This window comes from Trachypithecus francoisi, unplaced genomic scaffold, assembly GCF_009764315.1.
Source record: "Trachypithecus francoisi isolate TF-2019V2 unplaced genomic scaffold, Tfra_2.0 Lachesis_group2, whole genome shotgun sequence".
NCBI classification, from domain to species: Eukaryota; Metazoa; Chordata; class Mammalia; order Primates; family Cercopithecidae; genus Trachypithecus; species Trachypithecus francoisi.
This window is the reverse complement of record NW_022681465.1, coordinates 123,554,789-123,574,862: the sequence shown is the minus strand read 5'-3', so window position 1 is coordinate 123,574,862 and position 20,074 is coordinate 123,554,789. Positions and strand designations below refer to the sequence as shown.

Here is a 20,074-nt window from a genome sequence, read left to right as displayed (position 1 = left end):
CTGCTGCAGAAAGACAAATGAGTTTTTTAAAATGGGTGCCAATATGTGCTTTAGAGAAAAAGAAAGCAATGGAAGGAGGATAAGATGACTGATGCTGTCTCGGAAGGCAGGTCTTAAAAGACGACATTTGAGCTGAGACCTGCAGACATGGAAGGTGTGAGCTACTCGATCATCTGTATCTCCAGGCCAAGGGTATAGCAAATGCAAAGAGCCTCAAACAGAAGCCTGCTCAGCTGGTTCCAAATCAGGCAGAGGCCAGTGAGGATCCAGATCAGGGCCTTTCTTATTTCTTGCAATATTTTGTTCAAGGACTAGACTTAAATCTGTAGGAAAGAGACGAACCTAGGCTGATATTCTGTGCAATTCCTATATACCATGCAAGTCCCAGATTTAAAATGCCTTTGTTCTTGCTTTTCCCTCTGCCTGAAACATTGTTCTCCCAGACACTGGAATGGCTCTCTGTCTATTTCCTTCAGTTCTCTGATCAAATATCATCTTATCGAGAAGCCTTTCCAGACTACACTATTAAAGTGTCAGATAGGCAGTGTTAGAAATGGAAATTATTTTCTCCGCCAAATCTGATTATTTCACGTGAGAGATGACTCCCTCTCTACATTATGGGATTAAGAATGATCCCATTTGAGATGATAAATACTAGAATGTTTCAGTAACCCAAGAAGCCCTGAGAAACAAATTGCTAATTCATGACTTAAACCATCTAAATGTGATGAACAACTCAGGACGTCAGTGAATTGTTCAACAGTGGATTGCAATGATAGAGCAACCTGCATATCTCATAAATGAGCCAAAGAAACTTGAAAACCTTGATTTTATTATAAGGTTTTTCATGCAAAATGGGGGCTGATGCCTACCAGGGCTACCAGAACTCAAGGAAACACAGATCTTCCTTGTGCTAATTAATAAAAGAACAAGAGAATTTATCAAAGGAAAAAAGCTACTATAAGGCACTTCACATTGTCCACCATTAGACAGTTTTATTTCAGTGTATTTAAACTGCAAATGTGAAAAATACATGCACTGATTGTTTTGATGTCCTGTAAGGCCTGGAGTTACTATAACTCAGTAGGAAAAAGGTCCCTTATTCTTAAAGGTCCTATTTACTTTAAAAGTATCTGGCAACAGAAAGTTTTGCAAGTCATTGAAATAATAATCTTGGCTGTGTGTAGTGACTCAAACCTGTATTCCCAGTACTCTGGGAGGCCAAGGTGGGAGGACTGCTTGGGGTCAGGAGTTCAAGACCAGCCTGGGCAACATAACAAAATCCTATCTCTACCAATAAAAAGAAAAAACTAGCCAGGCATGGTGGTGTGTGCCTGTAGTCCCAGCTACTTGGAAGACTTAGACAGGAAGATTGCTTGAGCCCAGGTATTCGAGGTTACAGTGAGCCATGATTATACCACCGCACTCCAGCCCGAGTGACAGAGCAAGACCCTGCCTCTTAAAAACAACACACACAAAAATCTAAATCACAGGGTCTATGTCACTCCTCTCTCCACCACCTCAAAAAATAGGCCAGGCACAGTGGCTCACACTTATAATCCCAGCACTTTGGGAGGTCAAGACAAAAGGATCACCTGAGGTCAGGAGTTTGAGACCAGCCTGGCCAACATGGGGAAACCCCATCTCTACTAAAAATACAAAATTTAGCCAGATGTGGTGGCACATACCTGTAGTCTCAGCTACTCAGGAGGCTGAGGCAGAAGAATCACTTGAACCTGGGTGGCAGAGGTTGCAGTGAGCCAAGATGGTGCCACTGCACTCCAGCCTGGGTGACAGAGTGAGACTCCCATCTCAAAAACAAATAAATAAATAATTAACCTATTCTGGGGAAAATAAATGCTGACATTTCCTGAGGGCCTCCTATTTGTAATGCATTTTCTGAGCACTTTAAACATAGTATCTCATGTAACTGTCTTTACCAAGTAGGAACTGTTATTAACCACCTTTTACAGATGAGGATACAGAGGTTAAATACCTCAAAACTTTGGTTGTCTAAGTCCTCCAGGCAAAACTGGAGAAATCAATGTTTTCAAGACTGAAAAGGCCCTGGAAATGGCATCCTGAACCCTTGCTAGAAAGAAACCTTTTTGCCAGTGGAGCACAGTGGGACCCAGTGATCCTAATGGCAATGCCTCTTCCTCCCACTGCAAAACTGAGGGCTGAGAACACACTGGCCTCCTAGTGGTCCCGGTTTTTTCTAAAAGTTAGTGGCATCCTGGGGATCTTGAAGGTGAGGGGGAGGGGTTTCTCCTCTTGGTCTGCTCAGCAGCGGAGCACTTCTACTCATCATTCATGCAGCATCATAAGAAGGGTCTTGAGCACTATGAGAGGTCTGATTTATTTTAATTGGGAGGTAAAGACAACTCCAAGACAACTTTGAAAGAAACCAGTCAACAATTATGAGCAAAATCCAGAGAGTGCTCTCTCTGACAGCACTTGAGCCATGTGATCTTAGGCAGTGGATGTTTCTTCAGATATTTGATTGTCTTCAGTAATTACTTGTCTGGGTGCATGCATGTGTATGTGTGTACATTCTAAAGGCAAAAGGGGGGTTCTGAAAATATCTCCAGCGATATGTCTTTACATCCCATGACATCAACTGTCACTTGACATGACACCAGATGCAGTTCAAGGTCTGACATTCAGCTGGCTTCTGTTTATATAGTATGGAGAAACTTTTGTTCCCTTGCCCTATAAGGCATGTACCAGGAGAGATTTTGGGAAAAGGTCACCCAGATAGTAAATAATTCTGCTGAGCTTTGAAGTGAAAATGCTCCAGGAACCTTTATCCCATCCTTGCCATTTAACTGGTGTGCTTCGGCCACTCTTGGTATTAATGAATGGTGTAGATCAGAGTTTGTTTCCATTATTCTGTTCATCAGAGGCACAATCTCAAATCAAAATTATATTTTATCTTTGTTTTGATCCTCTTTCTGTGTTTGGGGAAAAGCACTGTAAAATCTCAAAGAGAGAGAAAAAAAGAAAGAATGAAATAAATCCCAAAGAAAATCTAGTTAAAGATCTAAAGAATGGCATCTTGGTGGAAGAGAATTCCACTGTGAGGTTTGGCTTTTTTTAAAAAAAAATAGCCTGCTCTTTGAAAAACATATTATCTTTCATGGGTAGGGAAATATCCAAATTTTGCCCAGCCTATTTTACAATAAGACCTTGAAAAGCTATGTGATGAGCTAGAATGAGAGGAGTTTAAATTTTTGATGCAATTCTCTGCCTGGGAAAGTGATAATGCTGCTCATATAACAGAAAGAGTATTTTCTGCTACAGCACAACAATCAACATAAAGTCTGGGCATATTAATAATTTCACTCCTAAACTTCTCGACAGGGAGTGCATGGGTCTTAATAGTATTGTCAAGATCCTTAGGGCAAATGAAAAACCCAAAATCATTACTTTCTACTGATAGGCTTTCCTCTCCCAGAGGATGCCAAAATACCTAGGGTAATGTAGATTTATTGAAATGCTCAAATAGGCATTGCTCAGACGTAACTGTGTAATAAAATCTTCTCTTTAGAAGGGTTCTTCTCAAGTATTTCAAATGATCTTTTTTATTTTGTCTTTGTCACTTGGAAAGTAGCTAACGGAGTTGACATTCATCTCAGGTAATACTTTCCTGATGATTTAGGAAGGCAAAGAATGAGTATAGGGGCAATTGTCAAATGATGTGGCACCTACGATTAAAATCCCTTTCTGACCCTCATGTGTGAGAACGTGCCCTACTGGGGCAGGATGGTCCCAAATTCACAATAACTATTAAGCTCTTAACCCAAGGGCAGCTACTGACTTGGTACCCAGTTCAAGAGTCCCCTTCTCCGTTCTCCTTTCCCCTCCCACAAATGTCCCTACCTGTGCCTGACTAGGTGATTACAGTCATGCCTGAACTGCTAGAACAAATTCCAGGCTTTCCCTCAGACATTCACATGTGCAACTGGCTCTCAAATGCCATCACCTAACAATCTCCATCTGAAAAATATCAACAGCAGCAGGGTCTCAGCCAAAAAAAGAAAAAGACCTGCAGGGGACCTGCTTCAGGATGCCAGGGGAAGATCTTTATAAGTGCTAGGCAGTGTGCCCCGTTTGAGATTGAACTTTGACTGGCTCTGATGGAGCTCTGCAACAGATGTCGTGGTTATAATAAACAGAGGGAATTGCCATTTCCATGAAATGTCCAGGATTGGCAAATCCGTAGGAACAGAGAGTAGACTGACATTTGCCAGAGGCTATGGGATGGAGGAAGGGACTGGGCCATGACTGCTGAATGGTATGGTGTATGCTTTGAGGGTGATAAAAATGTTTTAAAATTAGATAATGGTGATGGTTGCCTATCTTGTTGAATATACTAAAGAAACACTGAAATGTGTACTTTTAAAAACTGGATTGTATGATATCTCAGTAAAACTGTTATTTTAAAAAAGCAGAAGAGGTGATCAGGCAGCAAGTGCCAGGAAAAACAACCGAAAAACAATCGAAGATGGAGGAGTTTGAAGTCACCTTCCCTCTGTGTCTAGCCATCTCCCTGTTAAAGGAGCCAGGAATGAGAGAATTAAGTGGGAGGGCATCATTGATTCCAGCAATCAACTAGAATGTACAAGGGATAGAGGCAGAAATCTACTCTGATCCCTGTCCTCTGAGACTCTGAATATAACCCCCAGGGACATGATTTGTCCATTCATTCATTCATTCATTCATTCACTCATCACCACTAGTTTTATACCAGGCACTGTAGCCTTTTGCTGGGATATACAGACGAGGGAGACAGACTGTTTTTAATGGAGGAGCTCATGATCTCATGGAGAGCACAGGGTAGTCCAAAAATAATATAAAACCATGTGCTCAGCATTACAAAAGAAATGTAAGCAGTGTGCAAAGCAAGCACCCGGGGGGCACAGATACATTACAGTTAAATACAAAATTTAAGGAGAGAGAATTAGATTACTTAACCTCCCTGCACCTTGGTCTCCTCATCTTTAAAGTGGAGAGCAATATCTACTTTAAAGTGCTTTAAAGGTTATTGTAAGTTTTAAATAGGATGAAATATGTAGAGTGCTTATCACACAGTTGGCGCTTATTAAATGGGAGCTATTGGACTTAGGTGATCTAAGATGTCCCTGCAGACCCTAGTCCTTTACGAAGGTAGCAGAGCTGAGGAAAACTTTGGATTCTGAGCCTGCAAATGATTGCTCCTTGTGACTGTAATTCCCATGTTCCGCTATGCAGTGTTGATCTGTGTGTCATTGCGAATACATTTGGAATGTTTTTCTCTGAGGTCATATATTTTGTGTAAGAAAGAGAGCTATAAATCATTCCTTACAGGCAAGCACAGTCCTTTCTTTCTCTGCCTTCTGTCCAGGCTGAGTAGGATGCTTCCTTCAAGGACAGCCCCCTGATACAGGACCATGTAACCTAGGCCAGAGGCACTGGCTGGAGCTGGAGCCAGCCGCTAGGGAGATGAGGAGGAGGCTAGAACTTGACTCACTCCTTCATCCCCCTTCTTGTCTCTCCTCCACTCTGAAATGTGGAAAAGCTGCAGCTGCAGCTTGTGATAGTAGTGACCAGATCCAAGAAAGACTATGGACAAGTCACCTGCCCTGTGAAGCCAGCAATACCGTATATGTGTCAGTAACAAAAAATGCAAATCCATTCTTTAGGAGGTAAGTCATTCTGTAGGTGTTAAGACAGAAGGAGGAAGCAAGCTCAATGTCCAAAGTGCCCAATACTTAGAGACAAATAAGGAAATCTCTTTAAATATGAGAAGAGGCTGGATTTGGACCTATTCCCTCCACCCCTGGGCTGTTGGCAAAGTACCTCTGGTCAGAGCAGGACAGGACAAGCTGGGATGGAGTGTGCCCTTGGTTCTACCCCTGACAGGCCTAATTGCTGCTCATTCCTCATGCCGCCCCTCACGCCGCTGGTTAGGGGAGCCAGGGATGAGGCACAGTGGAGGAAGTTTGCGGATGGCCTTTGGGAAGGCATAGAAAAGAGATTGCACTGCAGTTTGGCTGTTCTGGCCTATTTCTCCTGATTCAAGCAGCATCCATGAGGTGGTGCAGAGCTTTGAGGTGGGTGATTCCCTCCAGTTTCTCACAAGATTGGATTCTGCCATTTAAGCAAATGTGCAAAGAAATGAGTCAAGTCTGTTTTCCTCTGTATTTGCTAGGCATATATGAGCAAGGTCAGGGGACCTCTTTCCTCCCTGTGTGCCTGTGTTCTGGCTTTGGGTTCCTTTACATATGGCTGGGAGGGGAAGAGACCCTGGGATGATGTACCAGCTCTACCATTTACTGAGCTATGTGACATTTGGTGCATTACTAAACCCCTCTGAACCTGACTTACTGGATCTGTGAAATGGGCATGATAAATGACCTGTACCCTAGGAGTAAGTGGGAATATATTGAAATGATTTATGTACAACACTTAGCACAGTACCCGACACACAAGGAGAACTTAACTCACGGCAGCCATGGTCAATATTATCATTTTGTTACCATCAGCATCAACTGTTTTGTTTATGGAAATGGAGCATTTCTGAATCCCAAGTTTTATTTGTGTGGGCTCTTAGAGAGACACTCTTGAGACTGTCTGTTAATAGCTCCTGGCCATGTCACTTAGTCACTCTGCCCTCCTGCTGGCCAAATTTGAAGATGGAGAGGTCAGAGGTTGATGATTTTGCAGCCACATGTTCGTTGAATATCCCCCTCCAAGAGCTGCCATTTCAAAGAACTTGGAAAAGTAGGGCCCACCGTGCCCTAGGAGGTACTCATCATTTTCCTCAGAGTCATAGTTGCTATAGCTGCCATTACTATTATCAGAATGATTATTTACATCAAATAATAATAATCATAATAATATGTATTAATAGCTTGCTAGGTGCCAAGAATTGTGCTAGTCTCCTTAAAAATATATTTCCATTCGATTCTCCTAACAATCATGTATGAGAAGTAAAATTACTGTATCCATTTTACAAGTGAATAAACAGACTCAGAAAGAAAAATATATCACTTTCCAGTGGCCACACATCTGGTCAGTGGCCAAGCAGAGATTCAAAGCCAATCACTAGCCTGAACATCTGCAATAGACTCTGTCCTCCTTAGGTCTAACCAGACACTGTTATTCTTGAAATTCCTCACCCCCAATTCCCTCTGGCCAATTCAAGGTCAAATTTGAACAGGATGTCCTGCTGCCAGTTATCATCAACCAGAGATTCCCAAGTTTCTGCCAACACCATCTCCTCTTTTAGAATCTTTAAATTGCTATCAAGATGTAACTTGCCCCAAGAGGTGGTTCAGGAGAAGAAGGCAAAGAGTTTGTGGTTAATTTGTCATCTGAGGGTCTGAGGGAGTTGAAAATGTTAAAGACCAACCATCGACATGCCATTCCCAGGAATGAGTGATTTATTAGCAGCTAGGCAGGCCCTTACTTTTATTTTTTTCTTTCACATATTTTATCATTTCTAATCACCAGGAAAAATTGGTGAAGACTATGGCGCAAGACAAGTCTGGTTTAATTTGTCTCTGCTTTCCCACCCCATCTATTTGTCGACCCTTGGCTAGAGTAGACACGTCCTCCAGCTGTTTATTTAGGCAGAGTGCAAAAACAATAGTCGATTATTAACAATTTCTTCCTTAGAGCCCCAGAAATTCTTCCTTTATATGTTGTTTAAAACGTGGACATTGATTGTTTCCCCATGATATATGAGCAACTCTCATGGAGTCAACACAAAAGTTGATATGCCAAGGTTTTTCACTTCCCACATCTGACTTTATTGGAATTGGTATTGCTACTCAACAAAGAGGCACTGCTTCAGTTTTCTCAAGTTTCACTGCCAACCAGTAGGCATTTAGGAAGGACAGACTATGTGACTGTCATCCTTCTGAAAATCAACTGGCAGCAACTGTCCCACAGAAAAAAAGCGCAGAAGCACAGACAATTCTTTAGCAGGACAAACAGCAGTGCTCATTCAAGCCCTTGATTTTTTTTTTTTTTTTTTTTTTGAGACGGAGTCTCGCTCTGTCGCCCAGGCTGGAGTGCAGTGGCCGGATCTCGGCTCACTGCAAGCTCCGCCTCCTGGGTTCACACCATTCTCCTGCCTCAGCCTCCCAAGTAGCTGGGACTATAGGCGCCTGCCACCTCGCCCGACTAGTTTTTTGTATTTTTTAGTAGAGATGGGGTTTCACCGTATTAGCCAGGATGGTCTCGATCTCCTGACCTCGTGATCCGCCCGTCTCGGCCTCCCAAAGTGCTGGGATTACAGGCTTGAGCCACCGCGCCCAGCCAAGCCCTTGATTTTTAAACACACAGGAAACACTTTCTCTATAAATTCACTTGTCTTTTCCAGGAGCCTTACCTATACCTCCCCTGGTTTTTAGCAAAGAGCCAACAAGACAGTTCCTTCTGCCTAGGACTAAAAGCCATGCAGTACCTAAAAATAAATTCCAGGTTCTGGACTGAAGGTACATCAAGTGCAGTATCAGGTCAGCAGTAATATTTTAATGACAGTTGCCTTTTGTCTACTAATAGCATACTGATTAGGTTGATAATGTGTAAGAATTTACATTAGATAGTTTCTTATCTTTAAATTGCATTACTATGTGATTTCATATTTATGTAATAGAAGAGCTCTTAATAATATGCACATTAATTAAACCCAAAATGTATGGAACTTACAGTGGACATGAGGCTTCCTTCATCAAGCTGAGTTATTCATCTCCCATCAGAGTAGGTTGAAGGTATCAGTTGCTTTACAGAAGAGCTTTTCGTGTATTTTGACTTTTCGGAAAGCAAGAAGGCATGTTGTCAGCCATTGTTTGCATTTTTGAAACAGAAAAACCTTCCCACCCAGCAAGTGTGTTGGATGACTGTAGTGAAAAGTGATAAATACAAAAAGTTGCTTGTGATCATTTGCTGTAACAGAGGTGTTTCATACTAGAGGTACGTTACTTATACCGAATACCAGGGCACCTGAGTGAAACTAGGAGTCAAAAACATGCTATTAGGTGTCAGTAAATATAAATGCATACAGCCAGCCAGGTTAAGAGAACAGGGATCGCTAGGGTTGATGGCAAGTCAGATAAGCCACCCCACCCTTCACAGCATTCAGCTCTATCCAGTTGTTTTGAGAGGATACAGACTCCATATTTTGGGTTTGGTTTTGCTTTCAAGAGAAGTCAGAAATCTGGAACACTATGCAAAATCTCAACTTTGAATTTTTGATAATATTCTGCTTGAGGGCTGTCAGTCTGTGACATCTGCCCTAGATAGATGAAATTTGGATTTAATTTTCCTACTCAAATCTGGGCTCCCTGAGAGCTGCGGTTATGTCTTACCCATTCTTTCATCCCTGAAAGAAGCCATCCCTGATCTCTGCACTTGGTTTTCAAGGACTTGCCAGCCATCAGGCAGCATGCTTAGCACTTTACATTCATCCTTCCTCTCTAACTTTCACAGCAACCTTAGCGGATAGTTACTGCTGTTTTCACCAGTTGGCAGATGAGTAAGCTGAGAATGAAAGAAATGAGGTAGCATGCCCAGGTTCACACAACTAGAAAGTGGCAGACTCAATTCTTAAACCCAGTTCTGTAGATTTTGTCTCCTAACCTCTAACTAAATGCCCCTACTAGATGTTCCCACATTCCTCTGTATATATCCCAGGGGTCACATTTACCACTCTGTATTGTAATTGTCTTTTCCTTCTGCCTCCTGCACCTCGTTGGAAAATATGACTTCAGGATAGATAGATAAATGAGCAAATATAATCAATGCCGTGGTGAAAATGAGCAACAGGTAGGAGGAGAATGTCTTCCAATACTGAGAATGCTGGATAATTTTTGTTTTTGTTGCTGTCAATAATTTGATTTATTTGCAATGAAATATGTTGCTCTATAGGAGGGCTGGGTGAGTGGAGAATTAAGTATTCTTCCATCTTCCCTTCTCCATTTCCCCCAGGAAGCTCTATGCCTTCTCATTAGGATAAATGAAAAGAGAACTTGATGTCTCTTCTAGTTAACACGGTGAAACCCCGTCTCTACTAAAAAAAAAATACAAAAAATTAGCCGGGCGAGATGGCGGGCGCCTGTAGTCCCAGCTACTCGGGAGGCTGAGGCGAGAGAATGGCGTAAACCCGGGAGGCGGAGCTTGCAGTGAGCTGAGATCCGGCCACTGCACTCCAGCCTGGGCGACAGAGCGAGACTCCGTCTCAAAAACAACAACAAAACAAAAAAACAAAAAAAAACTCCCAATTCATTTTATTTGGAACACAACGCATAGCACCCAGGTCGGAGCTTCTCTTCCCCCTGGGAAGAGAAGCACACAAGCAACCGCAGGAATTCTGCCCACGCACAACACAGATGGACCTCACGAGGGCCACACAAGCTGAAGTAGACAAGGAGAACTTAGCTCAGAGTGAATCAACAGGAAGCAGGAGGGTCTGGTATCTCATTTAGGGAATTAAATCCTTCACATGGCCTCTTTGTGCTTTAGAAGAGTGTGTGGTCTGGAGAGGGGATTGTGGGGGGCAAGGACAGAGGGAGATGGAAAGTTAGGACTTAGGGCTGGGGAGGGCAGGTTCTCACTTGTGCACTGACCCACTCCATCTTCCTGAAGCAAGTCTCGTAATTACCTAACTAATGGCGAATAATGACACCACTTGGATGGGAGTTGAGAGAGGGGGAAAGAAAGGCATGAGAATTCATTAACCGTGTGTGCGAAGGGCTTGGATAGCATCCCTGAAGGATCATTATTACATCATTTCACCCCCCCTTTCCCACCTCTTTCCACTAATATGAGACAGACAAATGCTAAATAACTATGTAATAATACATTACTAGACAGACAACAATGCCAGGAAATATAATAGCCTGCTACAGCTATGAAACTCCCCCAAAGATATATTTAAAATGTCACTGATGCATAATATAAAATAGGAATTACAGGTTCACTTGGAGGACACGATTTAAAATCTATACAACTGTACAGTGGTATTTCCCACTGGGTTTTTGTTGTTACTGTCCTTTTCTAAACATCACAACGAAAAAAAAAACACCCAAGTAATTTCAGCCTAAAGATGCACACTTCAAGGAACCTGTTTCCTCCGTATGTTTCCTTCTTGTTTTTGTTGGTCAGGATGCTCTCCAAACCTAGTATCTTCTTGACATGTTGTCTTTTCTTTAGAATGTTTCTGCAGCCGGCACAGGAACCCCAGAATGTAGATTACACCTTTTGGAGATGTAGCCCGGCCACATAAGGAGACAAGTAGTTGAAATTTGTGTCAAATTGCTTGTTTAAATGACTTGAGCCAACTTCTTAAAGCCAGGACAGCAGGGGCTGAGGATTTTTAAAGTTGGCAGGGGCCAAAAATGACAAGGCTCAGCAGTCACCTGGTGAGCTGCCAGCCCTGACTGGAAGCTTCAAAAAATAAACTTTCTCAAAGGACACAAATTAAAAGTCATGTTTCAGCATCCATTAAAACGAAATTACAGGCTTCATCGCATAGCGAACTACTTTCATTTTCATTATGCTTAAAATATTTCATTTTGTAGATTGAGAATCGGTTGCTAGGAAAACCTTGTGTGGAGTTGTCAGAGACAGCGATATCTACAAGGGAATATTTTCCAAGGGAAAGCTCTCCTTTGTTTTTCCTGCAAGGATAGAGGATTTTGTTATTTAAAAAAACACAGGATGCACTTTGGAGTCAGGGTCATGGCTTGAAAACATCTGCCATGACCTTCTCCAGAGACTGAGTCCTCAGGGTTCATCTCTCAGAGGAGAGAAGTTAGCAACCTGCTGAGCTGAGCGGGGTCGCAGGTGTGTTTTGTTCACTCTCATTTAAAAAGATAGATAGATAGGTAGATAGATAGATAGATAGATAGATAGATAGATAGAGATATATTTATATGTATATGTGTATATTATACATATACACATATATATACACACAAATATTTGTGTACACACACATACATATATATAAATCTTATTTTGAGTTGTCAGCATTTCTAAAAACTAGGAAATTTTATCTACAAGTCCAGATTTCCAGCTTTTCTAGAGAAACTAGAAATTACGACTACCTTGAGCTCTGTCCCTCATTCCCATGTGACCAGATTGACCTGGTGCTGAGTGAGGGCTGCCCCCTAGCCTCTCCACCTCAGCTCAGTCCATAGCTAGCCCACTCCACCCTCCTGCCTGGTCCCTACAGGTATTTAAAGGTGCTACTCCCTGACGTAGAGTGTGCCATATTCTTAATATCTTCAAAAGATAAAATTTTTGAAAAGAATGTGTACAACGTACTAGTTTACCTGGAAAGGGAATAGGGACTTGCTACGGCAGTGATCAGCCTTGAATGTCATGTTACTTTCATTACAGTATTAATATGTTTCAAATAATTCCTCTGGTCAGCCCTTATCCACCTGGTTTTGCTAAACTAGTTTCTCATTATTCTTCATTTGATGTGTGTGGATAAATGCAAATCAAAGCCAATTATTTATTTGTAACTAACTCTGGGATGCCTGCTGCAGTCTTATCTGTCGCTCTAGCTTGCGGCTTTCAGCAATTGTCAGCTTGGAGACTTTGGTTTCAAACTCCCCTCCAGAGGTTTGCAGAGTGCCTGAGACTGGAATCTGCAGACACTGACAGTCATTTCTCCTTTTTTTTTCAGGCCCTCCAAACCACCACAGCCAGTCGACTCTGAGGCCCCCTCTCCCACCCCCTCACAACCACACGCTGTCCCATCACCACTCATCTGCCAACTCCCTCAACAGGAACTCACTGACCAATCGGCGGAGTCAGATCCACGCCCCGGCCCCAGCGCCCAATGACCTGGCCACCACACCAGAGTCCGTTCAGCTTCAGGACAGCTGGGTGCTAAACAGCAACGTGCCACTGGAGACCCGGTAAGTCCCCTCTCCAGCTCACAGTCACACTCAGTGTCATCTTACCCCTGAGTCACCACACAGAGCCACTGGGTGTCTCAGAGTTCCAGTCGAGAGACACTCTGGGCATAAATAATGAGACAACTTTACCACCTCCTTGTTCCCTTGGTAATTTGACCCTGGGCAGTAGGTTGACAGGTATTTCTTTGTTCACATGTGTCTCCTTTTAAAGCTTGTTTACTTTCTTAGATAGCTCTTGTGTACCCAACTAATAGAATTAGCATAACATATTTTTACTCGAAGGCTCATGGGAAACATGCTTATAAGGGTATATTGACTGAAAGCTGCTGATAAATTATGCATTTGGCCTTTCTTGAAGTAATAAATGAAGACTCATTTGAAATTAAGTGTTTGGGGAGACCTTGAGAAACAATCCCTGATTCCAAACTGACAGAAGTATAATTTAAATTTATATTTCATCCAACATGCAGTCTCACTTTAATCCCTCCTGTACACACTAACAGCTTGATGCCTGTGGGGCAAACAATAATGTATAAAAACAAACAAGAAAAAAAGGGGCAGCACTTATATGAGGAGGGAAGAATTTGAAAATGATCTCCAGGTCTGGCTTTGTTTTGTTTTCCTTTGCTTCTGTCCTTTTTTCACCTTCGGTTCTGTTCTCCAAAACCATATACACCTTAGTGACCTGAAAGAAGACCTGTCGGTCAGGGTATGGAGGGGTTGTGATGTCGTTGACAGTGAAGGCTGTGCGTGGGTTGGCCAGACTCTGAAACAGCCTTGCTGCTCTATCCCCAGGCACATTCTTGGTTGGTATGTTTTAAATGCTATTGTTTCCTTGCCTGGAAGAACCATGGAGACTGAACAGAGAGGAGGGCTAATTCATACTGACCCTTCAAAAAGTTCCCAAATAGATTTTAAACTTTAATAACTTAGGTTTGAGGAGAGACAGAAATAATCTGTAATCTTTCTGATAATGGCCAGTGAATTCTCTGCACACAGCTGGAAGCAATTTTGAAAGTCCTAGCATTTGGAGTTGTTTCTTATCTATAATTTTTTGTTTTTTTATAAGATCCTGAAAATTAATATATTATACATCTTTGTCACTATAATCCCTCCAAACTTTTAATTTTATTTTCTGACTATTATAGGGTTTTTTAAAAAGAATTTTTGCTTTATTAAAAGAAACTAAAAGAATGAACCTAAGCTAATAAAGATCCTTAATCTCAACATTAGTTTAAAAGAATTGGTACAGAAATAAATAAAATGACACAAAATGAAGCACTAAGCAAAATACAAAGAGTGTTGCATATTATTATTTTCCTCCGCCAAAAATTACGTAACATGCACATGCACACACACACACACACACACAGGCTCTCACACAAAGAATGGTTACATAACAAAGTAAACATAACAACCACATCACTTTGACTGTTAATCCAAACTAACGTGAAAAATCCGTCATTGAGACAGCTGGGGTAATTTAGACATGGATTGGGTATTTAATGATATTAAGAATACAATTATGACTTTGTTAGGTGCAGTTTTGGAGTGCATGTTTGGTTCAAATATTAAAAACATTCCAAATTGAGGAATGAAAAACTACCTATCGAGTATTATGCTTTTTAAAAAATTTATTATACTTGATAAGTTCTGGGATACATGTGCAGAATGTGCAGGTTTGTTACACAAGTATACACGTGCCATGGTGGTTTGCTACACCCATCAACCTGTCATCTACATTAGGTATTTCTCCTAATGCTCTCCCTCCCCTAGCCCCCTACCTCCTCACAGGCCCCAGTGTGTGATATTCCCCTCCTGTGTCCATGTGTTCTTATTGTTCAACTCCCACTTACGAATGAGAACATGTGCTGTTTGGTTTTCTGTTCCTGTGTTAGTCTGCTGAGAATGATGGTTTCTGGCTTCATACATGTCCCTGCAAAGGACATGAACTCCCTTTTTTGTGGCTGCATAGTATTCCATGATGTATATGGACCACATTTTTTTTATCCAGTCTGTCACTGAGGGCATTTGGGTTGGTTTCAAGTCTTTGCTATTGTGAATAGTGCTGCAATAAAACATCTGTGTGTATGTGTCTTTATAGCAGAATGATTTGTAGTCCTTTGGGGTATATACCCAGTAATGGGATTGCTGGGTCAAATGGTATTTCTGGTTCTAGATCCTTGAGGAATCACCACCCTGTCTTCCACAATGGTTGAACTAATTTACACTCCCACCAACAGTGTAAAAGTGTTCCTGTTTCTCCACATCCTCTCTAGCATATGTTGTTTCCTAACTTTCAATGATCGCCATTCTAACTGGCATGAGATGGTATCTCATTGTGGTTTTGATTTGCATTTCTCTAATGACCAGTGATAACGAGCTTTTTTTCATAGAGTTATTGGCCACATAAATGTCTTCTTTTGAGAAGTGTCTGTTCATATCCTTCACCCATTTTTTGATGGGGTTGTTTGTTTTTTTCTTGTAAATTTGTTTAAGTTTCTTGTAGATTCTGGATATTAGCCCTTTGTCAGATGGATAGATGGCAAAATTTTTCTCCCATTTGGTAGGTTTCCTGTTCACTCTGATGATAGTTTCTTTTGCTGTGGGGAAGCTCTTTAGTTTAATTAGATCCCATTTGTCAATTTTGGCTTTCTTTGCCATTGTTTTTTGTATATTTGTCAGGAAGTCTTTGCCCATGCCTATGTCCTGAATGGTATTTCCTAGGTTTTCTTCTAGGGTTTTTATGGTTTTAGGTTTTGTGTTTAAGTCTTTAAACCATCTTGAGTTAATTTTTGTATAAGGTGTAAGGAAGGGGTCCAATGTCAGTTTTCTGAATACAGCTAGCCAGTTTTTCCAACACCATTTATTAAACAGGGAATCCTTTCCCCATTGTTTGTTTCTGTCAGGTTTGTCAAAGATTAGATGGTTGTAGATGTGTGACATTATTTCTGAGGCCTCTGTTCTGTTCCATTGGTCTATATATCTGTTTTGGTACCAGTACCATGCTGTTTTGGTTACTGTAGCCTTGTAGTATAGTTTGAAGACATGTAGCATGATGACTCCAGTTTTGTTTTTTTTTGCTTAGGATTGTCTTGGCTATATGGGATCTTTTTTGTTTCCATATTAAATTTAAAGTAGTTTTTTCTAATTCTGTGAAAAAAGTCAGTGGTAACTTGATGGGGATAGCATTGAATCTATAAATTACTTTGAGCAGTATGGCCATTTTCACTATATAGATTCTTTCTATCCATGAGCATGGAATGCTTTTCCATTGGTTTGTGTCCTCTCTTACTTCCTTGGGCGGTGGTTTGTAGTCCTTCTTGAAGAGGTCCTTCACATCCTTTGTAAGTCATATTCCTAGGTATTTTATTCCCTTTGTAGCAATTGTGAATGGGAGTTCACTCATGATTTGGCTTTCTGTTTGTCTATTATTGGTGTATAAACATGCTTGTAATTTTTGCACATTGACTTTGTATCCTGAGACTTTGCTTGAAGTTGCTTATCACCTTAAAGAAGTTTTGGGCTGAGATTATGGGGTTTTCTAAATATACAATCATGTCATCAGCAAACAGAAACAATTTGATTTCCTCTCTTCCTATTTGAATACCCTTTATTTCTTTCTCTTGCCTGATTGCCCTGGCCAGAACTTCCAATACTATGTGTAATAGGAGTGGTGAGAGAGGGCATCCTTGTCTTGTGCCAGTTTTCAAAGGGAATGCTTCCAGCTTTTACCCATTCAGTATGATATTAGCTGTGGGTTTGTCATAAATAGCTCTTATTGTTTTGAGATACGTTTCATCAATACCTAGTTTATTGAGAGTTTTTAGCATGAAGGAGTGTTAAATTTTAGTGAAGGTCTTTTCTGCATCTATTGAGATAGTCATGTGGTTTTTGTCATTAGTTCTATTTATGTGTTGGATTACATTTATTGATTTGTGTATGTTGAACCAGCCTCGCATCCCAGGGATGAAACCAACTTGATTGTGGTGGAGAAACTTTTTGATGTGCTGCTGGATTCGGTTTGCCAGTATTTTATTGAGGATTTTTGCAGCGAGGTTCATCAGGGATATTGGCCTGAAATTTTCTTTTTTTGTTGTATCTCTGCCAGGTTTTGATATCAGGATGATGCTGGCCTCATAAAATGAGTTAGGGAGGAGTCGCTCTTTCTCTATTACTTGGAATAATTTCAGAAGGAATGGTACTAGCTCCTCTTTGTACCTCTGGTGGAATTCAGCTGTGAATCCATCTGGTCCTGGAATTTTTTTGGTTGGTAGGCTATTAATTACTGCCTCAATTTCAGAACTTGTTATTGGTCTATTCAGGGATTGGACTTCTTCCTGGTTCAGTCTTGGGAGGGTGTATGTGTCCAGGAATTTATCCATGTCTTCTAGATTTTCTAGTTTATTTGCTTAGAGGTGTTTATAGTATTCTCTGATGACAGTTCGTATTTCTGTGGGATCAGTGGTGATATCCCCTTTATGATTTTTTTATTATGCCTGTTTGATTCTTCTCTCTTTTCTTCTTTATTAGTCTGGCCAGCAGCCTATCTATTTTGTTAATCTTCTCAAAACACAGCTCCTGGATTCATTAATTTTTTGAAGGGTTTTTTATGTCTCTATCTCCTTCAGTTCTGCTCTGATCTTATTTATTTCTTCTCTTCTGTTAGCTTTTGAATTTGTTTGCTGTTGCTTCTCTAGTTCTTTTAATTGTGATGCTAGGGTGTCAATTTTAGATTTTTCTTGCTTTCTCCTGTGGGCACTTAGTGCTACAAATTTCCCTGTAAACACTGCTTTAGCTGTGTCCCAGAGATTCTGGTACATTGTGTCTTTGTTCTCATTGGTTTCAAAGAACTTATTTATTTCTGCTTTAATTTCATTATTTACCCAGTAGTCATTCAGAAGCAGATTGTTCAGTTTGCATGTAGTTGTGCGGATTTGAGTAAGTTTCTTAATCCTGAATTCTAACTTGATTGCACTGTGGTCTGAGAGACTGTTTGTTATGATTTTCATTCTTCTGCATTTGCTGAGGAGTGTTTTACTTCCGATTATGTGGTCAATTTCAGAATAAGTGCAATGTGGTACTGAGAAGAATGTATATTCTGTTGATTTTGGGTGGAGAGTTCTATAGATGTCTATTAGGTCCACTTGGTCCAGAGCTGAGTTCAAGTCCTGAATATCCTTCTTAATTTTCTGTCTCATTGTTCTGTCTCATATTGACAGTGGGGTGTTAAAGTGACCCACTGTTAATGTGTGAGAGTCTAAGTTTCTTTGCAGATCTCTAAGAACTTGCTTTATGAATCTGGGTGCTCCTGTGTTGGGTGCATATATATTTAGGATAGGTAGCTCTTCTTGTTGCATTGATCCCTTTACCATTATGTAATGCCCTTCTGTGTCTTTTTTTATCTTCGTTGGTTAAAGTCTGTTTTATCATAGACTAGAATTGCAACTTTTGCTTTTTTTTTTTTTTTTTCCTTTCCATTTGCTTGGTAGATATTCATCCCTTTATTTTTAGCCTATGTGTGTCTTTGCACATGAGATGGGTCTCCTGAATACAGCACACAGATGGGTCTTGACTCTTTATCCAATTTGCCAGTCATGTCTTTTAATTAGGGCATTTAGCCTCTTTACATTTAGGGTTAATATTGTTATGTGTGAATTCGATCCTGTCATTATGATGCTAGCTGGTTATTTTACCCGTTAGTTGATGCAGTTTCTTCATAGTGTTGATGGTCTTTACAATTTGGTATGTTTTTGCAGTGGTTGGTACCAGTTGTTCCTTTCCATATTTAGTGCTTCCTTCAGGGGCTCTTGTGAGGCAGGCATGGTGGTGACAAAATTTCTCAGCATTTTCTTGTCTGTAAAGGATTTTATTTCTCCTTCACTTATGAAGCTTAGTTTGGCTGGATATGAAATTCTGGGTTGAAAATTCTTTTCTTTAAGAATGTTGAATATTGGCCCCCACTCTCTTCTGGCTTGTAGCATGTCTGCAGAGAGATCCACTGTTAGTCTGATGACCTTCCCTTTGTGGGTAATTTGACCTTTGTCTCTGGCTGCCCTTAACATGTTTTCCTTCATTTCAACCTTGGTGAATCTGACAATTATGTGTCTTGGGGTTGCTCTTTGTGGTGTTCTCTGTATTTCCTGAATTTGAATGTTGGCCTGTCTTGCTAGGTTGGGGAAGTTCTCCTGGATAATATCCTAAACAGTGTTTTCCAACTTGGTTCCATTCTCTCTGTCAGTTTCAGGTACACCAATCAAATGTAGGTTTGGTCCTTTCACATAGTCCCATATTTCTTGGAGGCTTAGTTCATTCCTTTTCATTCTTTTTTCTCTAATCTTGTCTTCACTCCTTATTTCATTAAGTTGATCTTCAGTCCCTGATGTCCTTTCTTCCACTTAATCTATTTGGCTATTGATACTTGTGTATGCTTCACGAAGTTCTTGTGCTGTGTTTTTCAGCTCCATCGGGTCATTTATGTTCTTCTCTAAGCTGGTTATTCTAGCTAGCAATTCCTCTAGCCTTTTTTTCAAGGTTATTAGCTTCCTTGCATTGGGTTAGAACATGCTCCTTTAGCTTGGAGGAGTTTGTTATTCCCCACCTTCTGAAACTACTTTTGTCACTTCTTCAAATTTATTCTCCATCCAGTTTTGTTCCCTTGCTGGTGAGGACTTGTGATCCTTTGGAGGAGAAGAGGTGTTCTGGTGTTTGGAATTTTCAGCCTTTTTTGTGCTGTTTATTTCCTCATCTTTGTGGATTTATCTACCTTTGGTCTTTGATGTTGGTGACCTTCGGATGGGATTTTTGAGTGGACGTCCTTTTTGTTGATGGTGATGCTATTCCTTTTTGTTTGTTAGTTTTCCTTCTAACAGTCAGGCCCCTCAGCTGCAGGTCTGCTGAAGTTTGCTGGAGGTCCACTCCAGACCCTGTTTGTCTCGGTATCACCAGCAGAGGCTGCAGACAGCAAAGACTGCTGCCTCTTCCTTCCTCTGGAAGCTTCACCCAGAGGGCACCCCCCAGATGTCAGCTGGAGCCCTCCCGTATGAGGTGTCTGTTGACCCATGCTGGGAGGTGTCTCCCAGCCAGGAGGCACGGGAGTTAGGGACCCACTTGAGGAGGCAGTCTGTCCTTTAGCAGAACTCAAGAGCTATGCT

At 41.1% G+C, this 20,074-nt stretch overlaps 1 protein-coding gene across 1 annotated transcript in view; it reads left to right on the top strand.

Annotated features, from left to right (window-relative positions):
• TENM2 (teneurin transmembrane protein 2) overlaps positions 1-20,074 on the top strand; it is a 526,850-nt gene that overhangs the window by 191,115 nt on the left and 315,661 nt on the right. The window contains exon 3 of the mRNA XM_033180356.1: positions 12,686-12,920. Coding sequence (XP_033036247.1) covers positions 12,686-12,920 — 235 coding nt within the window. The remainder of the gene's footprint in view (positions 1-12,685; positions 12,921-20,074) is intronic.